The following is a 26,092-nucleotide window of genomic DNA, read 5'->3' on the forward strand; positions in this document are numbered from 1 at the left end:
CACCAACCATAGCACATCAATATGGATGAAAGCACAATTCTTTCCCCAATAACATAAGAAGGTAAATATGCTTGAAACCAACAAAATACATCAAATAAAATCAGATATAAAACTATAAATCATCAACGCCCTCAACAATGCTTCTGGTACAAGAATTAATCCAAAAAGTACCACACAATCAAGCAACTAGCAAATGAAGGCCTATTTATCAAAAATAAAAAAACAAAACCAAGCAAAACCATGCTCCAATCAAAATATTTCAAAAATATTATATTCCATACCTACCTTCCCAAAATTCAAGAAAATAAAATATATTTTCTACCTACCATAAACTTCCAGCCAATCAATTCCAAGGGTAGGTAAAATAAATTGACCTGGGGTGAAAATAACTTTTAAATAAAAGAATACAAATTACCCCCTTTTAAATTACTTAATGGGTAAAATAATATTACCCAATAAATAAAATTCACTTCAACATTAAATAAATAATAAACACTCGAAGACCAATATTAAATCAAAACTCCATGCACGACACAAACTGAGAAAGACACAGAAAGCTTTCAACAAACCCAAAAATACAAATATTTCCCACAAACTATAGAATAAAACCTTACAACAAATTTATGCCTTCATATATTTCCTTACTCACTATACAAATTTTAGATTCATTTCCCCAAGCTCACACATTCAATCTACAGACACGGAGCATACAGGAAAACTGTAAAATAAAATATAAAAAGGTAGAATACATCTCCAACCTGCAACCCGTGTTATGGAAGAAGCTGAAGAAGAGATTCCACCAGCCAAACCAAATCCAACCCAAACTCCAGCCAAAATCCAAGAGAGAAGAAAACCAAAACCAAGAAGAAAACTTGCTAGAGAAAATTTTCCAGAGAGGAACCAACCCATGAAAAATTCACGGAAAAGAAAATAAAAAGACAAACATTAACCAAAAACCCTAGCCTCAATCTCAGCCAATCAAAATATTCCAATCTATAATATAGTTTACCAACCCCACCATATAATATAATTTTACCTCCCTTTTTAAATTCAACCAATAAGAGAAGAGGGTAGGTAAGGTAAATATAAATCATGCTTTTTACAATTTGGTGGGAATGTTTTATCATTTTATTATTTATACAACCCACTTAATATAAAAGTCAAACTAATAAATAAAACATGAGCCACAATTAAATAAATTAAATGGGGAAATTAAATTAAATAAACCAAAGGCTCATAAATGAATTAATAAACTAGATAAATATTAAACCATAGGCGATTAAATAAATAAATACCAATAAAGGTCAAATCACAAATAAATATAAAACACATCATAAGCTAAACAATAAAAATTAAATAAATATTAAATCATCATTAAAATAAATAAACATTTAAATATCAAATAATCAAATAACCAAAAAGGCAAGAATCCAATAAATTAAATTAAATATTAAATAACCAAATAATCAAATCACTATTAATCAAAATAATTAAAATAAACATCATTAATTATTTAATCTCGCATCAATAATCAAATAGTCAATCTCAACATACAAGGAATAATCAGCCAATACTAACATACTCACAACAGAGAAGAAACCCAACTTAACTAACTATCATGACGACTTGCGCCAAGACACTGACGACTCACAGTGAACAACTTAGACCTAGAGTATGTGAGGGGAAATTGTGCCAACTCCGAACTACGTACCATTGGGATTTAAAGACACGCTCAGACTTGTGGAGCCAGGTGGAGTCAATGTTTGGTACCTACAAATCCTGCATCCACAAAGCAACGATACCACATATGCATATATATATTATAACAGACAAGGGTTACAGAATTGCAACGACACATCCCACTCGCAATGAGTGATGTGGAATTGTCTCTATCCCAAAGATAGTCATACAACAATCAAACAAACCATAAGATCAACTCATCATAGATAATCATTAAATATGGTTAGTACATAAAAACATCATCAAGTGCATGATTAGTATAATTCATAATTATAGTAAGGCATGTAAAATCCATCAACAATTATGCTCATCAAATCACATGATCAATATAATATTTCGATAGTCAATCACATAATAAGCATATAGTGTCTAATAAATCACACGATCATTAATGATAGTATCAACATCCTATAAATTATCTGAAATAGCCTATGCCCAATAGTGTCTATCACGCATAAATTAAAGGTCAACTCTAGTCAAACAAGTCAAGTCAAGGGTGGACACTACAAAGGATTTGATTTTGGAATATAGGGACCCAAAAAAAATGGAACGGGTGATGGGGAATATGTGTGTATGGATTTAAATGGAGGGACATTAGATTTAATAGGGATATTAATGTCTTGAAAGTGAAATATCTACGCAACGCCATGATAATGGGGATGTTCTTTCATATGAAGAGTTCCTATATACCTTGTTCATTGACGCCTAACCCTTTGCCTTTATAATGCATATTTTGATAAATATTTTTACTAATGGGGTACTTGTTACCTTTGAAAAAAATGTTAGTCTATTTTGAGAGCGATAAGGTGCGGAAGAAATGATAAACCCATGAAGTAAACCAAATTGGATGAAAGTGGAGGAACCCATTTGATAAGTAAAGGATTCATGAATATCTTGGATAGGGGTGATGGGATTTTGAGGAGGATTTAGATCAAGAGAGAGACTATTAGGGGTGATGGGATATTGAGGTAGATATGGAAGATTATAACATGGGGATGAAGGGATGCTTAGATCTTGGCTTGGAAGAGGATTATTCGATGTAGTGGAAAGGGTATTTTGCTCTATGTTTTGAATGGGATAATGGGATGGGATGGAAGGAATATCATGATCTTGCTTAGGACGTAGATTATGAATGAGACTTGGAAGGGTACTTTTCTTTTGAGATGGAAGGGGATCATCTTGGATAGAATGGAAAGGAGATCATCACAAGATTCTTGAGAAATGGGATCTTGGTCAATAATTGGATGGGATTGGAGAGTTTTCATATCATGATCTTCATTCATGTCAAGACTTATTTCTTTATGATTTGGAATATTTTCTTGACATGGATCCAATAATAATCATGGGATATGAGTTAGGATATGTATAGGGGATCCTTAGATGGAGTCAATGTTTGGGCATGATTGGAATTGATTTTCAATAAGATTCTCTAGAATGGATTTGATTGTAAATGGAGTGTATGATGGTACTCAATTTGGGAGTTCTAAATCATGGAAGATATTTATATTAAGAAATGGACTAGCTTGGATTTCATGATTAAATATTTTGGTTGGTCCCTAAAAGGTGTCATTGTTGTATGAGTTGTTTGATGGATATAATGTTGATTGTTGTTGTGAAGCTTTGAGAGATAAAGGAATGGTCAAAAAGATGGAGGCTACTTATGGATCATCTTATTCTCAACATCCTATTATGAAGTTGTCTAGAATGGTCATGGATGTTATTGATGTGACTATTTTGGAATGAGTTGTTGCTAGACATGGGTAGATGATTTTGATCATGCCTGAAAAAAGTGTCGTAATGTATGTCTACTTTCTCATTAAGTGAATTATTGGGATGTTGTTCAACAGTAATGTCACCTTGATTAATAAGGTCTTGAATGGTAGTTTTAAATTTTATGAAAGTAGAAGTTTTATGTCCCTTGGTTCTTATGGTATTAACAAAATTCAATGTTTTCCACAATTCTGGTTTACATTTTTAGGCAATGCGATAATGTTTGACTAGATGAATTTTCTTAAGAAATATTTTATTGATTCTCCAAGACTAATGTATTTTGTGTTGGTGTTTCAAGAATGTTTGATATGGGTTTGTTGTTTGGAGGAACCTGTGAGTAGTTTTAAGGATTTGACATGGGGATGGATGTAATGATATGGATAGGTGATGTGGTTCATTGGAAGAAGTGATTTGTGAATTGCAAGTTTCATGATGGTGATTTGGGTGATATACATGAATATGTGAAGATTGGATATTTTTGAGACATGTGTAAGTTGGATTGATATGATTGATAGGTTGGTTGTGATGGGATGGCATCAAAATAAAATATGGTTTGGTGTCATAATGATTTTGGTTAGTTTGGAGGTATGGTTTGAAGAATGGGTTTTGAAATAGATGCTTTATCTTTCGTAACCATTTTTTCAAACTAATCCATTTCTTGTAGTTTTTTTGGACTATGATTAGGTATTTTTTTGATAAACAAGATGTGTTGGATGTTAACCAAATATGTGGTTTTGATGTTATTTTTTTATGTTGGATGGTGGTGGATGATGAAAAAAATAGTTTAAGTGAAATCTAGATCTTATGATTATCATGATTATAGTTAAACTTTCACTAAACATATGAGCACAAACCCAATAGATATGGGGTGCCAAATAGGTCAACTTTAGAAGTAAACTTCCAAGTATAAGGGCAAATTGAAAATATGGCGGATGTAAGTTCTATATATCAATGACTAATTTTAGATTGTTTTATAGTTTTGTTATTTTTGTAATAATGGATGGGTAATAAGTTTGTCCAAGGATAGTTTGATCAAAGTCTATTGTTTGAGGTGTTGATGGATGGATGATTTTGATATGTTTCAAGTCTAATTTGGCAAAGTTATGAGCATAAGCATAGAAAAGTGTTAAACCTAAGGGTTTATAATATTAAACACGTGCTCAAAAACATATGAAAATTGCATAGGAACTTATGATAGATGTGTAGGAATAAGTGACGATAGTGCAAAAAGATCTTACAACAAATGTATAATAGGATGTGACAATTCTACAATTTTATTAAACAATTACACAAGAATATATGACAAATGTGTAGCAATATGTGACAAGTGCATAGTGGGATATGACAATCACATAGTTTCATTAAATAATTGCATAACAATATGTGACAAAAGTGTAGCATGATGCGACAAATGCACAATAGGATGTGACAATTGCATAATAAATCAACGAAATACAAATTTATAATAAATAAATACAAGTTCATAACAATCATTCTTGATTGCCATCAACCCACTTGGTCATCTACAAGCCAAGGACGGGAACATGATCCAAGCATTTTTTTGTCCAATTATGAAGCTATGCTTCCTTGGAGTTCTTCATGACATGAAGAACCACCAACCTTGCATGAAGAGCCTAACTACCTGGAAACAATGGCAGGATGGAAACTTTGGTGCAACCTGATACGTCTACATGAATATCAAAATATATGATCATGTAATGCCCTATCATCAAGATATTGTAGAAACATATAAAGAATTTTTTCTAGGCTAATTCATCCATTTCAATGAACAAGGCTTTGGTGAAAGCACTTCAAAATAAATGGATTTTCTAAACAATAGGATCATCATTCGCTATTCACCCATATTTGACACCCTTTCCCAGATTCATAGCTCAAACACACACAATGAGAAGCAAATACAACCTTAATGTAGTAAAGTCATGCATATTCCTAATAATTTTATTCATTTTTTTACATGCATATGAACAACGTTATGAAACTAAGTGCATTATTCTCCAACTATGAATCCTTGGAATGACAATGTAAGTAAATAATATTTCTCATTGTAAATGAATCTACATGACTCTTTGGGCATATTTATCATGAGTACTTATATGTTGTTCTTTGCTAATCTAAATGCAATTACATTCACATCTCAATAAGCATGTAGATTTATATCATATTAAAAGAGATTTTGGCCATAAACAAGAATATGCTAATATCTATTAAAAAAGGTGTATCGCATGTATGTATATATAAATATTTCATATTTATAATCGTATATACATTCTTATGCACAATCATTCCAAAAGAATAACTAAATTAAGGAAGTCATGCTTAACTATGATAAAAGAGTGCAACTTAACTGGTAACTCCTAAATTATATTCATAAGAATCGTAATCGGACATAAAGAATCTCACATAGGTATATAATGAATACACAAATATTTGACATCTTCATCATTACTAAAATCTAAATATATTTTCAATAAAAAGGAAACTAATCCCACTATCTTTATAATTTTTAATTTCATCGTATAATAAGGCTTGGTAACTTAATCAATCATCTTATGTCAATAAGATTATTATAATTCCAAACATTTCTTAAAAGAATTCATTGATAAAATTCCAAGATTGATATTCTTCATATGTATATGTATATGTATATGTATATGTATATGTATATGTATATGTATATGTATGTGTATACATATGTATATGCGTATATAGATATGTGTATATAAATATGTATATGCATATGTATATATGTACTATATATATATATATAGACACACACGCATATACCTATACATGTATGTATGTATGTAGTAAGACTATATCACACATCATCTAATGTAAGAAAGTGAAGCACATAAGCTATGAAATATGCAATATTGCCTACATAATAAGCATATATTCGATATGTGAGTCTCGTGGTGGGTACAAATAAAAACCATTGTCAAAGGCGAAAGGAAAGTTTAAATACTTTTCTTGAAAACTTTGGTCATTTGGCAAGCATTCCAAGGAGGTAAGAAAAAGATATGGAAACACAATAAAAGCATGCAATGGAGCAAGGAAGGGACCCATGCACTATATTTATTCAACGAAAAAATGAGCATTGGAAAAGAGACGTCACCTTGCGTGCAAGGAAAATTAAATACCCGAAAGTATAATCACAAATCTAAAATTTCCTACAAACAAACCAAAAGAAAATAAAAATATATATGAATGGAATATTCAATAGTGATAAACAAACGTAAGTTAGTGCCTTGATAGGTATACATTCTAAAATTGAAGGATTTTTAACTAGCATACAATAATAATCTTGAGGTATACGTAAACATATTGAGAACTAAAATAAAATTAAACAAGCAGCATAATGCACTCTTAAATGACCCAAAGAAAGAATAGAACAAGATGTTGACAAGTGTAATAATCTTATAAGATGTTATTAAAAATTGTCAAATTAAAAATCAAAAAAGTCGCTAGAAAAAAATACATAATCGCCACAAAATTTACAAACGTAAAGGACCTAAAGAGAGCATTAATTAATGGTACATATTGTGTACACAATCTCAAAACACAATTTGAACATTGATATTAAATCAATACTCATTTCTATCAATAACACACATTTGGGTTTTGTTAAAACAACAATAGATATAATCTCTAATTTTTTAATATGATTATTTTTAAGTTTAATATCAAGACCACTTGTACAATATTATTCAATGTATTTTATATGACAAGTATATGAGAGATTTCTAACAAATCGGTGTCAAAATTTATTTGCAAAACTCTTCTTAGACTACTTCATAAATTTAAACAATTACAAATCAAAAGAAAACGAGAACACTTAAAAGAACAAATGTATGTAATAGATCAATTTCAAAACTAACTTGAAACAATCATTTATCCTCCCAACACACCCATTGTTACAACCCCTCAATTATCGAATCTCTCATATTTAGGGACGAATAAGACCAACAAGATGAAATTAAGTTTCATATGTACTTAGGTATACACCCTTACAAATTAAGTTGTCATTAAATCCTAATACAAAGTTATTAAAGTTTACAGATTATCATCACTTTGATTGGTGGGATGCATTTATTGAACTAATTAGATTCTTATTATACCACCTTTTTCCATTAATAGCAAGGATTGCTTCCTTTTATCTTTCATTAAGAGAGAAATATATTACATGGCAATCTATGATTATTTCAAAACTAACTTGAAATAATCATTAATCCTCCCAACACACCCATTGTTACAACCCCTCAATTACCGAATCTGTCATATTTAGGGACGAATAAGACCAACAAGATGAAATTGAGTTTCATATGTACTTAGGTATACACCCTTACAAATTAAGTTGTCATTAAATCCTAATACAAGGTTATTAAAGTTTATGGATTATCATCACTTTGATCGGTGGGATTATTGAACTAATTAGATTCTTATTATACCACCTTTTTCCATTAATAGTAAGGATTGCTTCCTTTTATCTTTCATTAAGAGAGAAATATATCACATGGCAATCTATGTTTATGTTTTTGTTTAGGATGCATTACCATTGATCAGTCTCAAAACTGGATTAAAATAATTATTAATGCCTCCATACACCCATCGTTCATCCCCTCCATTCCCAAGCATTTCACATATTTAAAGTTGAATTAGACCACAAACATGAGATTCAATTTTATGCATTCTAAAGTGCACACCCATGCACTTTCACAATTTATATAATTTCATTCATTATGCAAGAGTACAAAACCCTGTGGGTTATCATCACTTTGAATGATAAGAGATGTTAATTGAACTAAATAGATTTTAATTATATCAACTTTTCTATTGGCAGCAAGGATTGCCTCGTTTTATCTTTGAATATATCACATAGCACCCTCTATTTTGTTTTTTATTGAGGATGCATTATGTCAAGCTCTCCTTTCCATCACCGACTTCTTCCATTCCCATTCATATTGTATTTTTATACTCCTCTTTGTATGCAATGGCTTCTGCCAAATCATATTTTTCATGGCCTAAGTGGACAACGAAAATTACAATTGGTTGGGATTCGAGTATAACTATATGGCTAAATGCATTGCTTACATTACCATTTTCCTTTTTCTTAATTTTGATGTGATATTTAGATACAACACATAATAGCCGTCTCTTTGTTCTGCCGAGAAATTAAAACCAAGCGATTCCCAAAGTGGCATTAAATAACTGTGCAGAAAATTAATGAAATTGGAAGAAAAAAAAATGTTCTTTCAATATTAGTTACGCAGCACTTGATGATTATTTCATGTTATCAGATAGCATTCAAAGCCTTTCATGTGGGTAAACCAGCTAGGCAGGAAAAAAGTGTATTATATTGAAGAGTTCAACCCTACTTGGGCGCATGAGGAAAAAGAATATTTGAGATCTGTGGTCAATGGTAAGGCCAAAATTCTAATTACCCAATTAAGGACTGGATCCCACCATTTGAGATGTGAAACCGGTAGATAGAAGGTGCCTAAAGAAGAGGGGGAAGAAAAAACATATCAGTTTGCAGCATGAGGACAGTAGAAACAGAATGACATTTCATTATGGAGTGTACAGCATATGAAGACATTCGCAGCCAGTTTGGTAATGAATTAAAAGTAGATAGTCTGAACGAGCTTTTTGAAGAGTCAAGACTTCACAAAACAGCAAACCTCTTAATCAAGATTCACAAGAGAAGATTCAGCATGGAAAATAATCTGCAACTGGGATAATTTGAACTTGTGGGTCCCTTAGGCTGTTGGGTCTCGTGGACATCATTAAAACTCATTCATTCCAAGTTTGTTATATCTTACAAATACGGTAATGTGGGGGAATTGGTTCATTTAATAATGATATTTTTCATGCTAAATGTGATTCTTATGTTTGTTGCATCTTACGAACATGTTTGCACGGGGACTGATTCATTATATGATCGATTATCTGTTTCAAACATACGTGACTGCAATCTTAGACGGTGTATAAGTTAGGATCGTGACTCAAACATATTATGGTGCAAACGTGCAAACTCTAGTGAGAAGCATAAAATTTTGTCTCGTTTGAAATCTTGAATTCTATCATAGTCGTACAGAGAGAAGAAATGCAAACGAGAAAAGAATAAACCACCCAAGTTTGATGGTGACAAAGCAAAAGATTATCTTAGCATTTAAATTCTTTGGAATTTTCAGAGATGACAAAAGACATGTTACAAATTACTCGTTGGTTCTCACAATAGAAAATTGTTTGCCAAAATAATAATGCTTCATTAAATTTGCAAATTGTTACTAAACTTTGAACCACCTTCATTGATGCAAGTTCCGAGGTTTGTAAGATATAAAGGTACATTATGCCTCATATCACACAATCATCCAGCTAAAATTGTACAAATGAACATCTACCGATTTAGAAGAATAAGTTAAGAACATTACAATATTCATGTCTATAGGATCAATTTCCAATATCTGAAACAGTGTTTAGAGCATTTCCAACAAGATTGTAACACAGGTTGGCATGTGTGATCCGCTTACTACAAAGGCGGGAGATTCCCTCTGCAACAATGGATCTAAAATAAATGAGACACACACTTACAAGTAGCTAATAAATATGAGAATACACAGCATTGTCTGCTGAAGTTGCAAACATAAACCTGAGGCAATAGATGGTCACTACAAGACAAGTGACCCTTCTTAGCGCCATACAGATTTGCCACATAGAAGAAAAGCTAAATCAAAACTTAGCTGGACTGCGTGGACCTCGTAATATTTGCTCTTTGTGGTCTAAAACGAGCTGTGCCTTAGCCCACTGAATACCAAGTTCGACTTAATATGTTTAATGGAAAATAATATGGATTGTGTATAGATTGGTTTGACCCATTTAATATCTTCCATCGAACATTTTAGATTATCAGTAATATTATAAGAAATTGATGGCAAATTTGACAAATATTTTCACATTGGTGGGACATGCTGGCAGAAAAATACCAACATGAAAAGGAACGATTGATGGCAGATATCTGCCTCCATACAACATAAAAGGAACATATTTGCAACAAGACCGAAATTTGATCCTAACCACATGCCACTGGCCTTAAACGGACTTAGCATATGGACTTTATTTGGGCAAGTTTGACCACTATAATTGTTACTTGAGGTCAATCCAATCACATTGGAAGGGAATCCTTCGAATCGATTATGAACACATCTCTCATTTTTCATTAAAATGAAAAATCTGGATTTTATTTCTTTGACAGACTAGGAAGCTCTGCAGAGACAGCAATGTTTGGATGAGTTGGTATCATTGAAAAGATTTGATTCTTAACAACACCCAATGACTGCTGTATTTCTCTATATATAACAACATTCTGGCTAGAATAGGGTTGCAAACTTGTAACTGCACCATCCAGCATCTGTGCCACATCAGATGGTGGATATTGTCTCTCTGTACAAGTCTGCATCACAATCAAAAAACACAGATTCATCAATGAGGATAGATTTGAAATCAACATTTCATGCAATCATATTTTACAACAAACAGGGAGGATAAGTAATAGAAAGCCTGAAAATTTCATCAATAAAAAACTGGTTATTCAAAACAAAAATACCTTAATCAAGAGCAGGGTGGCAACACATGATGTGATGAGGTCCGATGGTACTGGTAACTCCTTCCCCATTGAAAGACCTTTGTGCTTAACATCAGAAATGTTTTCTACTGTCTGTTCAGGTCCAAACGAGAAAAATGAATTCTCTCGGAAACTATGTGTTTCCTGCTCAGTATCTCTACTCGAATCAAATTGAGAAGATCCTAGTTTCACTCCCAAATTGCCAGAATCAGTGACAGCATCTACATTGCGTATGGGATCAAAAGCTCCACCAGCCTTTCTGAGAACATCGTCCCCTTCCTTGAGTGATGAAATTGTCTGCCAAAAGAGAATGAAACAACACATCAAGCACATTTCAAGTAAACATGTTATTTTGCATGCCACAGTTTTAACAAAGCCAATAAAGCGAATAAGGAATTTATGCAACACAAGGACACCTGCCTTTCCATGTACAGCTCAAATGGACTTGTGTTCAAGGACCAGTGAAACCTCTATAGTTTTTTTCAGTAACTTTTTTAGAGATTTATGAACTAGCCTCTTAAAACATTGGCCACTTTCTATTAAATATGCCCCAATTAACTTGCTTCTGAACATTTACAAAGGTTACATCATTTCTATAAGTTCTGACTTTTGTTCCTAATCTCTATGATATTGCTTTCATAAAATAGAAAGTTACATAAGCTGATAGTGTATATCACTCATTCATATTTTCTCTACCTAGAACACTACTAAATACTAAGTACATTTTATCATGGTCTCTATCTCAAAAGGGCATTTCAGCCCTTATAATACATAAGCCATTATAATGGTCCATTGTCATTCTAATATAGTGACAAACAACCACATATCGATGCAGAAAACAAGATACTTGATTTCTTCATCTGCGTGGACGATGGGCAGATTTGCATCAATGAAGACTTACATTCACACAAGAAAAGTTAAATATGATACCTGCATAGCAACATCCACCAATGTTCTTGCCCTCCTCCTTGACTTATTAATTATTTCCCCAATCAGTGGACAGGTATCCAATGCTAGAGGAGCGCTGGGGTCCATCACAACACCTGAAGAAACTGCAATTGTACGATGCCATGGAGGTATTGAATTTTCTTGGTATGTATTTCGCTGTCTCAAATATACAAGAGCAGAAGCAACCTGATACAGTTTTAATAGGGTATTACTTTCCTTGAATATCTGCATATAGCTCAAATTATGCACATGATTTTGAACCCCTACAGAAAAGAATCATGGTAATATAATATTGATTTCTGCTACCAAATTACCTGCTCGTTGGCATCCCTAAGCTGGTGAATAACAGTTGCATACTGCTTCTGAAAATTATCTGAACTTCTCACGGCCTCTCCATTTTTCTGGTGACCATTAACTTCATCATTCATATGCCTCAATTCAACTAAAATTGCCTCCTAATAACAACAAAGCATCCAGTCACAATTTTTAGAGTCAGGTCAATTCTGGGGATCCTATATGCATTGTATTTATTTGAATCATTGTCTACATCATTGTTTTTATGCGTGAGTTCTCTATAAAATCACATATGGATAACAATACAGCATCCAACAATCATCATGACAACTGAGGACAATATACAAATCACATACGCTACAGAACTGCCCTGCATAAACTGCATTGTTCTGAAGAACTTGCATGATATATGCTATTTGCGATATCTTTTCCTAATGAAATTCACATATTACACCCAGAAGCGCTAAAACTGGTAAATTAAATGAGGATGGTGAAATAATTTTCTTAGGTAATCCCCTCAAGATGCAGCTAATTATGTAGAATGCAATCTGCCGATTACTCCGAAAATTTATTTCCATTAATTGAGAGGGCAGTGTCCACTAAATTGATTGAGATGTGTAGAAAAAAGGGTGTCATCATCCACAATATAGGCTTGTTGAAGAGTCGTAAGAATTACTACAGCATGACAAGTGGGAAATTCTAGAGAGATGTGATGCACCCATGAATGTGTTTCCATATGACACTGTTTAAAAAGAGCCGGGCAGGATATTAGTCATATAACAAAATACAATATAGACTAATTATAGAATTAATCATAAATATACCTCCAACCTAGCATAAGAACAACCTCTATTACACATGTCCCTCAAATACAATGCAACCCTAGTAAACTGATTCTGGATAGCAAGTATTACACATCAAACTGTATAAAACATAAGCGCTCCCTGTTGTTAATGTTCACTGCACCTTTACTCCTGACAGTTCTTCAATTAGAACCTTAAACAGGTAAAAACAGAGAAAATTTACCGCTGATTTATATTTGATGTTTTACACATTCCCAACAGATTGCAGGAATTCCGTTATTTCCAGATTCTATCTACACTTCTAACAATAAGTGTAATTTCAAAACCTAAATGATTAATGAATTCTAAATTTTTGACCTCCATGCTAAATATATCATACGATGGTCTCTAGACCATATTTCACTAATAATATTGTTTAGCCATTAGCTTATTTTCCAAAGTTTTCCCATAAGCTAATTCGCATTAGATAAACAAAAATAATTTAAATCATAGCAGCAAAAATTGTTTGGAGAAAAAATCAACAAACCAGAAGTAAAAGATTTTATGAAAAAATGGGAAAAAATGGAGAAAATATCGGATTTTAAAAAAAAAAAAGTAAAAAATTGTTTGAAATTTAAGGGCATTTCTATGACAGAGAGATATAGAGAGCAAATAAAATAGATATTTTAACCCATGAACTGTAGAAAACAAGATTTTGTTTTTTATATTCATATCGCTGATTACATTGCCCCGCACAAAGCATACTTTATAGTGCATTAATAATAACTAGATGGTTATAGTTGACAAAATTTCAATTAGAATATAGTTTGTGCAATGTCGCATATAAATTAAGTACAAAGCTCCAAAAAAAAAAAACGTAGCCAATGACTCTTGCTTCTACAAATAGAGCTATGCTAGACAGTTGTAGATCCTGATGATGAAGCTCCTAGTTTAGAGCCTTTCCTAAGTCAATCAACCTTGTGACTATCCAAGTTGGCCTCCAAGATCTCAAAATCCTCAGGCTCAAGAAAACATTAAGACGACCACTTTCCTTTGCTGAACAAACATCTTAAATTACAAAACGAGAATCAACTAGTTTATATTTGTGGTTTAATAGTACTTGCAACTTCTAGAACAGTGTAAAAGGGAAATTATATGACACAGGAAATATTGCAAATTCAACTTAATAGGCTTTGAATCAAAGAGCTCAAGATAGAGTAAGAGAAAATATTTTTGAGAAAAAAATCTTACATCACAAAAGACCATAAATGATATTGAAATGTTCTCACTGACAACTATTTTAGCAGATTTGTAAAACGGTAAAGAGAATGTTAAATATTTTCTCTTTGATAATAAAGGCATGCTAGTACAAAAGAAGAGCAATTGTTTGAGCCACAATTTCAGCTATTATTATTCAAGTAGATTTTCCTTGATTTTGCATATAAGTGATGATGGAGTTATAAACATTGATGGACTTTGAGTTGAGAATTGGAGAGACTATAGGTAGAAGTTTCAATGAAAAATCAAAGCATGAGGAACATTCAATGGGACGGTTGCTGCTGAAATCTATCTGGATTGTCAAAGAGAAAATATACAAGGTTTGCTTCGGGAGGGATTATGATAAGCCCACAAGACTTGGGCATGACTTCTGTCAAAGCATGTATTAGCTTGCCTGACACCTATTTAACATGCATGGAATGCTACACTATATGTTTAAAGCATTCACGTACTACTATTGTACTCCTTGCAGGCCTTCTGAATCTCCATGTATATGACCAACCTAAATGGAATCTAGTTCCCTAACAATTCGAGATTGTGCATTTAAGTAGTAAGTTTCACTAATTGGTTTAAAATATTGCTACAATTCATTCTTTTCAACACTACAAACTGATTTTTAACTTTCTGATACGAACCATTCAACTTCTGGTTCAACAAAGTCTATATAATATTATGCATATACTTCTGCTTCCCACTTGATTATACAATTGTCACTACCCTACCTGCATGTGATTAAAACTTGATGGCTAGTGTCAAATTGAAGCTTCAAATTATCACATTTTGTTAGCATCTGAAAAGGAAATTTGTCCCAACCTAACCCTGAAAATCTAAGATTCTAAACAACCACCTTGGTGTACTGCCCTGCCAATCCAAGGAAAGATCACAATAATCCTTGATATGTGATAGTACCTAGGCGGCTCAACAAATAGGGCCGACCAGGAATAAGGAAATTAAAATAATAAATAAAAAAGGAAAACTGTTACTTGAATAAAGGACCAACCAGAAATAAGGAAAATAAAATAATAAAAATAGCAACAAGGGCTGACCAGATTAAGGATATCAACAGCCACATTTATGTAGCACCCATTCATTTAGGGCCGATTGGATTAGTCAAGAATTATTAATCAGCCCACCCACAACATATAAAGATGGCACTGTACTTATGGAAGGCTGTGTTCCTTGCAAGGGTAATGGATGCCATGAAGAGGTATGACCCGTTTGCAATGGGAGATATAAAAGGAAGATCAATTCATCCAAGAAGGGCATCAAACGGAAAGAAACATTTGATCTGAAATCAGAAAATAAACCAATAAAGAGCAGAATCTGATTTATTATTAGCAGTCTGAAATTAGTAAGTTTATGTGTGGAAATGTGATGTGAGAATACGAACGCGTTATTTAAATTTTGCTAAAATATATAGGGATAATCGAAGCAATTGAATTATTCTTTAATTTAAGTATTGTTTTCCAATTCAAGTAAGATTACTGATATTTCTAATTGAACATATTATAAATTCCTATAGTTAATCTATTTGGAATTAAGGTAGGAATGGTTGCAAAACAGGAAGGCCGATCAACCCTTCGAGTTCACTAGCGGTGAAGACCAAACTTACCTTTCATCAAGTACACCACCTCGAGATGGAGCACTTGTGGGCTGGAAAGCTAATTAGTGCTCCTGGGCTTGATTGATGAGGATGGAATGCCTCCAAGGTGGACTAAGGGATGGAGTGGACCATTTGCCACCCATGCTCTCGCAATACAAGGATAACTATCCTTAAGATTGCGGTTTGCAAAGTTTCTAGCTAATTCCTAGTATTGATCACTAAAGGAATATGCCTTAAACGATTATTAATGAAATTGATTATATGTGCATTTATATGTTATTGAATCCTAACCCTTATGAAAATAATTGGTCGTATGATTACGTTTCAAATGTTGACTAACATGATTGCAGGACCTAAACCAAGATTCATATTGCTAAATACATTCCAATTGATAAATTTATGATATTAATTGTATTACATTTTTTATTCTAATTGGAATTGTGATTTTAGGGCAAAATATAGTAAAATCCCCAGAAGGGACATTACACTTGCTATTATTGTTGACAATTGAAATGTTAAAATTCTTTTGAATACTTAGGGTCACACGAATTGCAAGAAAACAGACTTCTTTAGGTTGATACCAAGCCAATAGAGTTTCATTACAATTTAGTCTAGCTTTCCATACTTACTTTCGGCAAGTACTCTTATAAGGTTCAGACATGTTAAAAAAATCAGATAGAAGCCCTTACTATTTATGATATTGTGCACCAATTCCCACTAAATTGTGTCTTTGGATTTATATACATGGAAAGCATTACTACAAACCTAAAGCAAATGACAGTACTGTGGAATACTGAGAAAAAACAACACATCTCTTAACCATTACATGTTAATGTCCTTAACATCTATTAGCAATATATGTCCATTCAAAGGTCCCCTACATGCAATTTGTCTTCGAATATTGATGAAATCTGGTGAATCTTTGATGGCGAACCAAGTCCCAATGACTAGAGGTCAGTTCTATGCTAAAAATATCAACGAAAAACCCAATTAAACAGTGATTTTATGTGGTTAGGGTATCACAACAGGTTGATGTATAGTAAATGCGTTTCTGAGGTGATTTTTTTGTGATTTAAACCTTTAAAAATCATTGAATGTCGTTGAAAATCATGGCTGATTAAATCAGGATTGTTGGGGAAAAAATCATTTTGATCAGGGATTTTTAAAATTTGTGAAAATCCATAATTGTTTAAGGATTTCTTTTTTATTTTTATTTTTTTTAAAGGGCAAGCGCTTTTAATTGGAGCTATGAACCAGTGAGATCACATGGGAGGACCTCATCTCCATGTCGTGAGCCAAGGCATCCTCGATGAAGCACCTGTACGGCTTGAAAGCACCAACCATCATTTCCATTGGCCAACGAACATAGACAAACCATCGATCGAGCCGCTGACACTGAGAGTCGACATCAAACTTTTACCCTACATCTGTGCTAGGCCTTCCTCGCGGTACGCACTACTAGATTGGTCTGTTGGCACTAGCGGGGGCAGAACAGATGTTTTTCCGAGATGGGGGACCTACGAACAATCACAGTCAGCGGGGGGCGGGATAAACCTCCACCTCACCGTACCGCCCAGCTTGGATGGCACAGCGTGAGGCTCGGGGGTTTCAACCCCAAGACCTCCACCCGAAGGTGTGCAACCTACAACCACTGCGATACGGGGACAACCCCAAATTGTTTTAGGATTTATGCTTTTCTATGATTTAAACAATTAAATTAAGTTGTCAGAAAAATACTTCTCAATATTTTAATTGTTAGTTTACATTTGATTATTAAAAAAAGTATTCTAGATGTGCAGATAAAGTGTTGCCAGGCTCAAGGCGATGAAAAGTGGTCATAAGGACAAGTTATATTATTTTATTAAAAAAATTGTTTTCTTCAAAAAAGAAATAAAAAAGCAACCGAAAAAAACATTGTTCAGAAAAGCAACAAAAATTTGTTTTCCTAAAATAGCTCTAAAAAGGGTTGTAAATGGAGATCCGGTCTTGAGATGAAGGGTCACTAATTATTTTTCATTTTCATTTGCTCTGAGCAAAAACATGAATTCTTCATATTTCTTGAAAATATGAAAACCCTTTTGGAATACCAATTTCGAAGATAAAAACCCTAGAATTACATTTGTCTTGCAAGCTGAGTTTTCTATGTATGTTTGGTAAAATGGAAATATTTGAGGTCTTTTGATGAGGCTTTGATTGCTAGATTTTACTGATGATATTTTGTTGTTGATTATAACATGTTCTAGGAGGATGTTTGAGGTTTTAATGGGTTGTACTTGTAATAGCAGCATTAATCTCCATTTCAAAACTTACAAATGTATGTTAGGTCTTATTTCTGAAAAGTGGTTTTTGCTTTTTCATAACATTTTCCAAAAAACCATTTTTTTCCTTTTTGTTACTTTTCTGAATAATCATTTTCCCTTAATAAAATAATATAAGTGTTATGATCACTTTTCATTACCTTGTGCCCAAAGACACCATCTTAAATGCATAGGATAATCAGTCTATATGAAAGTTGGCACACTCCTAACATGATAAACTTCTCCAAGAAGTGTGCAATGCTCCCAAAATGTTAGATTCACACATGTTAAGTACCATTGTGCACATCTTAGCTCTACGAACTTCTTGACACTGTAGAATTTCCTTTTGAAAAAGCTAGCACTCTCCAAGAAAGTTTGAATTTCCAAGAATGTTGGAATGGATTAAAAAATGAGCTAGTACACTTACTGTATTGACTCGGTCATTCATAATAAAATAAGATAATCACTTGTACTCAACCCAAATCCATGTGAAAGTATTTTTAGGTAGATCAATATAGGATACAACTAACTAGTATTGCAATACAATGGATATAAAAAAAGTGTTGTCATTTTTATGACACCCTTGTTCCATCAGTGAGAACCGATCACAGATATGTTCCATGGACCAGCACTACCCCAGTTGATCAAGGAAAAAACAATGGAATCATGAAGTGTGAAGCGTTGTCTTGACCCCGGAACCCCGAAGTTCCTAAGTCTTTTCCTCCCCAGAACTCCGAAGTTACCAAGTTCTTAAGCCTTTTCCTCCCCTGAACCCCAAAGTTCCCAAGTTCCTAAACCTTTTCCTCCCCGAAACCTCGGAACTCCGGAACCTTGAAGTTCCCAAGTTCTTCAGTTTTTCCTCCCCGAACCCCGAAGTTCCCAAGCCTTTTCCTCCCCGGAACCCCGAAGTTCCCAAGTTCTTAAGCCTTTTCCTCCTCGGAACCCCGAAACCCCGAAGTTCCCAAGTTCCTAAGCTTTTTCCTCCCCGGAATTCTGGAACCCCGAAGTTCCCAAGCCTTTTCCTCCTCGAAACTCCGGAACCCCGGAGTTCCCATGTTCTGAGGCCTTTTCCTCCCCGGAACTCCAGAACCCCGAAGTTCCTAGGTTCCTAAGCCTTTTCCTCCTCGAAACCTCGAAATTCCCAAGTTCCTAAGCCTTTTCCTCCCTGGAACCCCAAAACTCCGAAACCCTAAAGCTCCCAAATTCCTAAGCTTTTTCCTCCCTAGAACCTCGGAACCCCAAAGTTCCAAGTCCCTTTTCCTTCCAAACTCAGGAAACCCAAGTTTCCCAAGTCTTTCGATTTTCGACGACTTGCAACACTTCAAGATGGCGTGCTCAACACTCAAAGCTCTTAATGCTCTACCAACTCTTGCAACTTGTACACTTTCTTTCATGGAGCTATAGGGGCGCATTTAATGATTTTTGTGGGATTTCCATCAAGTGAAGTACAAGGCCATGCTTATTTATGGTTGCTTGTTGACCTTCTTGGCATGCCTTCATACTCTGCCTTTGGAATGTCAAGTAATCCACCTTCTAGAAGTACTTTTCTTCTTGGGATTGCCTTGTCAAGGTATGGTCGGGTTGCTTGCATGTACACCATGTCAAGTGCATGCACTTCCCTGCATTCCCTAACTGGCATTCCTCTGCACACACACAGGGGTCAAGGCTTCCCTTCCTTGACCAATGGTCTCTCTTCTGTGACCAGTTTTCTATATAAAGGTTGTTAAGCCTCATTGTAAAGGGTTCTCTCCATGTTGGCTTCAGCTATTCTATGCTCTTTCACTTCTCTTGAAGACTTGTATTTATCTTGCATTTCTACAACTGTAAGTTTGGCCATTGGCCTTATAATGAATTGAAATCATCATTCTTGCCTTCCTTCAACTCATGCATGTTGTGTATGTGTTCTTATCTTCATTGTAAGTGTATGTTGGTGGTTTTCTCTCACGTGTATGTTGTGTCGACTTGTGGAAAACCTTCTCCCCTTTTGACACTCAACAATTTCTAACCTCCATATGTGTTTGGGGTCATTCATGCAACTGAAGTTGTGCACCTCTAGGGTGTTTCAATTGATTCTTTGTGTCGTTTCTGGGTGGGAAGAGAAACGTCTCTTATCTTGGTACATAACCTCCTTTCATTTTAGCATTTCCTTCTTCCCTTTTCCTCTACAAGCTATTAGGATAGGTTTAGGAGTAGAATTTCGAGTGTTGAGTTGGTTCAACACCTGCACTTGGATTTGAGAAGGAAGTCGGCCTTCTCCGGAGATTCAACCCCATCGCGCAAGGTCCCAAACTTCAGGGTTGTTTCCATGTTTCACAAGGTTGCTGAGTTGATAGCTCGGCAAGGGTTAAAAAATTTGTGACAACAAAAACCATAGACCAAGAAACATACAAAGTATACGACACATCCAACAAAACTTCCACATGTTCAATACTTTGCATGGGAGGACAACATATATACAATCAGCTACTAAAGGCAATTATTCCCATTGATTGCCTGTAACTAGAAAACTTCTCAATACTAATAGACTTTGAAAACATCTTACAAAGTATCAACTTTCCCCTACAACGGCTTGTTGCCTTCAAGCATGTCTCTTAACAAAATGATATTCCACAGCAATATGCTTCGTCTAATCATTAAATGTGTTTATTCAAAACATATTTCACTTTGGTCAGATATTCTCATGACATAACTACGTTATTTTCCATCCATTTGAAATCAACAGATTTTCTTCCAACATGCAGCTTGACCAAATCCCATGCTATATTTTAGTCCAAGGCCTCTATTTCTTCATCCATTGCATTCTTCCAAAAGTGACCTTTATTCAGCACAAGTGACTCCTCAACAATTCCAGGATCATCATCAATAGCTTAAAAAAAGGTTAAAAAATAAAGTGTGCTATACCTTTCTGGTTACCTTCTTTTACAAACTGATAAATTCATGAGAACCAAGTGTCATAGTCTAATTTCATGAGTAACGAGTGCCATCGTTGGGTAGTATTTTGTTTGAATGCAAGTGAGCCAAAATATTTTATATGCAAATGCAGCAATCTTATGATTATGTATTTGTAAATAATTGTGTCCCATGAATATCCACAATAATAAGCATGTGCCAACACGCTAATCAATTCAATTTTATTCATCTTCACATAAAAAAGAGTATCATATTAATGTTGATAGAAACTATAATAAAAACATTCAAAACTCACCAATCAAAAAGATTTACTTGCTGCAAAAAGATATGTTTGTGGATGGACATATATCTTCAGACCTAAAGGTGTAGGAATGCCTACATGAAAAAGTAACTCAACATATATATAAATGCTAATACAATGGAAATCTGGTATCTGCCACTCTATAAAATAGTACAATTATAATACCAAATGATGTTAGAAAATATAGTAGCTAATATGTAAATTGAATATTTGGATGCTAAGCATCAAATGATAACCTACCGAACCCATTGAATGAAAGTTCTCATAAGAAATTCTAAGAGTTCTCTTGTGAACAATGAAATATATATATATACGAGAAAATATATTTGCCAGGTCCAATGACAAACTATGCAGTTATTGGCATATACTAAGATGCACTAATAATTATATTTGAATATAGTTCACATAATCTTGCACAGATTTTATATATGTGAACAAAATAATATTTAAAAAAAATAAAGATTTAATTTATATAAAAGTACAACAATAAAATTTTGAATACAAACCTTCTTGTCAAGAGAACGTGTCAATTCAGCAAGTGCCCTGATATCAGCCTCTCTGGCCTGTATTTGTGCTAATGTACAAGGCTGGTTATACATAGCTTTCTGAGCAGCTGCAACGACTTCATTTGCAGCAGCCTTTGCTTGTATAACAGAATCAACTGTATCCCCCTGTTAAAGCAAATGAACTAAGGTAACTAATATTGCATGACATGTTGGCAATAAAAATAACAAATTACACCAAAAATGGCATACTAAATAAATATTACAAGAAGATGGTGAAAGCTGGTTAACCTTTGCCTGCTTCAATAATGTATTGAAAGAATATTTAGATGGGGGACCAAATGAAGGTCCATCTCCTGCCTTCTCCAGTTTTTCATTCAGAGCAATCTTTGGAGAAATATGAACACCCCATCCTCTAGATTTTGTCTCCACTTGTATGCCTTCAGACATCCGACCCGATCCTTCCAAGACTATATTGTTTCTTCTCAGTGCGTCTGGAATATTCTCCAAAGGATTCAAGGGCATGCAGTCAATGTCCTGACCCATAAAAGACAACGCATTCCTTTAGTATGTAAAAGCAAATGGTCCTTTATTAGAGCATCTTAAAGTAAATGCATCAGTAAGAAATGAATGGAACGCTATAAAAAGACATCAAATTTTCAACTGCAAATGTCTTAAAGCCTTATTTTAGTCATAACTAATTACAAGGATCTGCAATAGACACACATTCAACACCTCCTAAGCTATTTTCCAAACAGCACCCATACCAAAAAAAACTCAGATCTTTAAATTAAGATTAATCTTCACACTTACAAAAGGTAGATAGTATAATATCAAAATTAAACCTAGAAAATAAATCTTGTTATTGCATGATTGAGGGCCCAAATTTCCTTTCTGATATATGGTGTCCTCAAACTCTGGACTGCCTATTTTTTCTTCAAAAAATGGTGAGAATGATAAAGTTAACTTATTCTCATATAACATACCTTGATAAATTTTACAACAAAGAAAACTGCATTTAAATCAAGAAGTACATACAAATAGTTGTTGAGACAGAAAACACATATTTCAGTATAACAATGGAGTTAATTATCATTTTCTCCTCCTTAAATCTACAAGAGTTTTCAACATGCTTCAATGAAAATCAAAAGCATATGCATCCTTTTCAAAATCGTTTACACATCTCTTTAACATATTATTTATGTATTACCTTATTACTAAATGCCACATTCTTGCTTTTCATGATTCTCTAATATAAATTTATCTTTATCTGATGTCATTTATCACTATTATTCTTCATTAATGTGCTTTTATTGTATGTTCCATGAAGTTTCTAGAGCAAAGATTACAGGGGAGCATTAAGACAAGTTTCCAATATACCAAAATCTTGCTCAAATTTTGCGGACAATAGGAAATCTTTCACAAAATTAAGCACCATTAGACACCGTACAGACATCCATGAAATTAACATTGAGAATTTGATATATCATAAATCATTATGACAAAATATAACAATTGTATCCAAGCTACAAATACACCCTAAGCACAAAGTAGCAAGTACAATAATCACACAAATACATCATCAAGATATTCATCAAACTTGTAATCTAACACTTTATTTTGAATTTGTATTTTTAATGCTCCTAGAAACCCCATGGGATGTCATATGGACTTCCAAACATCCTCAAACTATCCTCAGAGTTGTTAGAGTCCCTGAATGAGTTAAAAAATGGGGCATCCCCAAAACAGCCATGGGAAGGGCCAAAATGTCTTGGGGATTGATGACCACCCTCCTTACTGGTCAAAGGATGTCTTGTCCTAGTCCTGAATATCCCAAATGATAGGATAGTTCAAAATAGGTATTGGAGGCAAGGAATATGTAAGGCCCACCCTGATGTGATTCCTGCTATGTCCTAATTTCTTATCAATGCTTATGTTTAGCATGTTTCCAAGCCATATTAGGTAGATAGATTATCTATGGTGAGGTATACATTGGATTCTGACATGAGATTGTTAATGCATAATAGCTTCGGTAAGATAAATGATTGAATGAGAGATAAATGAAGTCTCTCATTCAATCATTTATCATATCGATAACTATGATAAAACCATCAAGCAATTGAATTATCCTTGATAGTCATTATATATTTGTATATGATCAAACTATTGATTAAACCATACTTTGCATCTTCCCCATATTCGTCTATTTAATGAATCTTATATCTTGATGAATATCGATCTAATATAATGATGACTCCGATTAATATATTATTATCGGATTGCATTAGACCGGGTTGCATATTATATCGGGGTGCATATAGTATATGTATCGAATGCATAGTTATCGGTTAGTATTATGTTAGTCACCGATAGTTATCGGTTAGTATTAGTCTACACCGATAGTTATCGGTTGTCAAGGCTAACGCACCGATAACTATTGGCTGTTAGCATGGACAGCCACCGATATACTATCGGGTGGCAGCGCTTGGTAAATACCGATAATCATCGGTTATACTCCACACCGATTAACATCTACGTAACATGCAGTTTATTAGTATTAACAATAAGACATGATCAAGTAATGTCTTGATCGGTCGTTATCGGTTGTCAAGGCTAACGCACCGATAACTATTGGCTGTTAGCATGGACAGCCACCGATATACTATCGGGTGGCAGCGCTTGGTAAATACCGATAATCATCGGTTATACTCCACACCGATTAACATCTACGTAACATGCAGTTTATTAGTATTAACAATAAGACATGATCAAGTAATGTCTTGATCGGTCATGACCGATCAAGGCATTGCTTGACCGTGCCTTGTTTGTCATATACTTATAGCAAGTGGCATTCGTGAGATAGGACATAGAAAATATAAAATGCTCCTCTCACCTGCCACAAATAAGAAGATATTCAGATAAATACATTAAGGTAATCATAGAATTAGATAATAGAATATAACTTGCATATTGAATGTAAATTGGACATCTTTTACAGAGATGTCTATGTTTAGTATCGTATATGCTAACCTATACTTGGTATTGACTGTTGTTTCATGACTATATCCATGCATTGATATATATGGTCAGAGCCACACTTGGCTAGTGTCATGCTCTTTTGTGAGTTCAATTAGTGTATCACTTGTACACTGTTTGAGTGAATACTTGCTATTAGTGTTTTGTGCTACTCTATTATTTAAATTATCTAGATTAGAAATGATATAAGTGATTATCATACTTTCAGATGTGATACATACTTTGAGTTCCACGTTTATGAACATGTGGATATATTGGCCTAACTGTGCTTCAGCTATGATCTCCATTATTGGATTTGATGCTTTTCCTTGAGTATGTAAGATGGGCGTATGGTCCTCACTTCACTTGCTTGGAAGTTTAAAACCTTTTTCCACATTTTGACTGCCATGCCTGGTCTCTATGGTCTAGATAGTGAGCCAATGATTCTTGTGAGTATACTTGCTCACGTCTCCATAATCAATTTGTTTCCTACAGAATTTTAGAGTGATTTCCACACTTCTTGGAAAAAGATGGAAAGACTGCTTTTTTTTAATTCACTTTGGGGCTTTGAAATCCCTTTTAGTGATTTTGCTTATTTTGTGATTTCTTAAATATGTAAAATTAAAGTAAATGTTATTTAAAATTTTAGAGCATGTAAAGGATGTTGAAACATATCCATCCATGCATTCATTGGATGGGGATACAAATTTGTAACCTTATTTGTATATTTAACTTTCATGGAACCTGTATCAACAGGAAATTGTGTATCCAACTGAAGTGAAAAAAAAATTATGAAACTTGAAAAGTGTGATTTTGTAACGTATCATGAGTTGGGTATGATGTTGTGAACACTTTCAAATGACTGGCATATCACGTTCATTCAATATTTTGTTGGTAAAAAATTATGCATGATTTTGAGTTGTTTAGCCTTCTTGCTTGTAGCTTTGCTATGCTGATTTGAAGACACAGTTTAACCTTTTTCTTCTACCATTTTTCTTACGTTGCCGAT

The 26,092-nt window shown here is 33.9% G+C and overlaps 1 protein-coding gene across 6 annotated transcripts in view; it reads right to left on the reverse strand.

The window, feature by feature from the left end:
- Window positions 1-9,912: 9,912 nt before the first annotated feature.
- Window positions 9,913-26,092, reverse strand: part of LOC131029708 (protein ALWAYS EARLY 2) — a 98,271-nt gene continuing 82,091 nt past the window's right edge. For 4 of the 6 annotated variants that reach the window (XM_057960315.2, XM_057960314.2, XM_057960316.2 and 1 more), the window contains 6 exons: window positions 22,360-22,605; window positions 22,072-22,236; window positions 12,415-12,555; window positions 12,083-12,286; window positions 11,135-11,449; window positions 9,913-10,981 (listed from right to left, as the gene is read on the reverse strand). In XM_057960315.2, coding sequence (XP_057816298.1) covers window positions 10,769-10,981; window positions 11,135-11,449; window positions 12,083-12,286; window positions 12,415-12,555; window positions 22,072-22,236; window positions 22,360-22,605 — 1,284 coding nt within the window. In that variant the 3' untranslated portion in view covers window positions 9,913-10,768. The remainder of the gene's footprint in view (window positions 10,982-11,134; window positions 11,450-12,082; window positions 12,287-12,414; window positions 12,556-22,071; window positions 22,237-22,359; window positions 22,606-26,092) is intronic. The other 2 variants (XM_057960318.2, XM_057960319.2) reach the window with 2 other exon arrangements.

The sequence above is a fragment of the Cryptomeria japonica genome, chromosome 9, assembly GCF_030272615.1.
Source record: "Cryptomeria japonica chromosome 9, Sugi_1.0, whole genome shotgun sequence".
Taxonomy (NCBI): domain Eukaryota; kingdom Viridiplantae; phylum Streptophyta; class Pinopsida; order Cupressales; family Cupressaceae; genus Cryptomeria; species Cryptomeria japonica.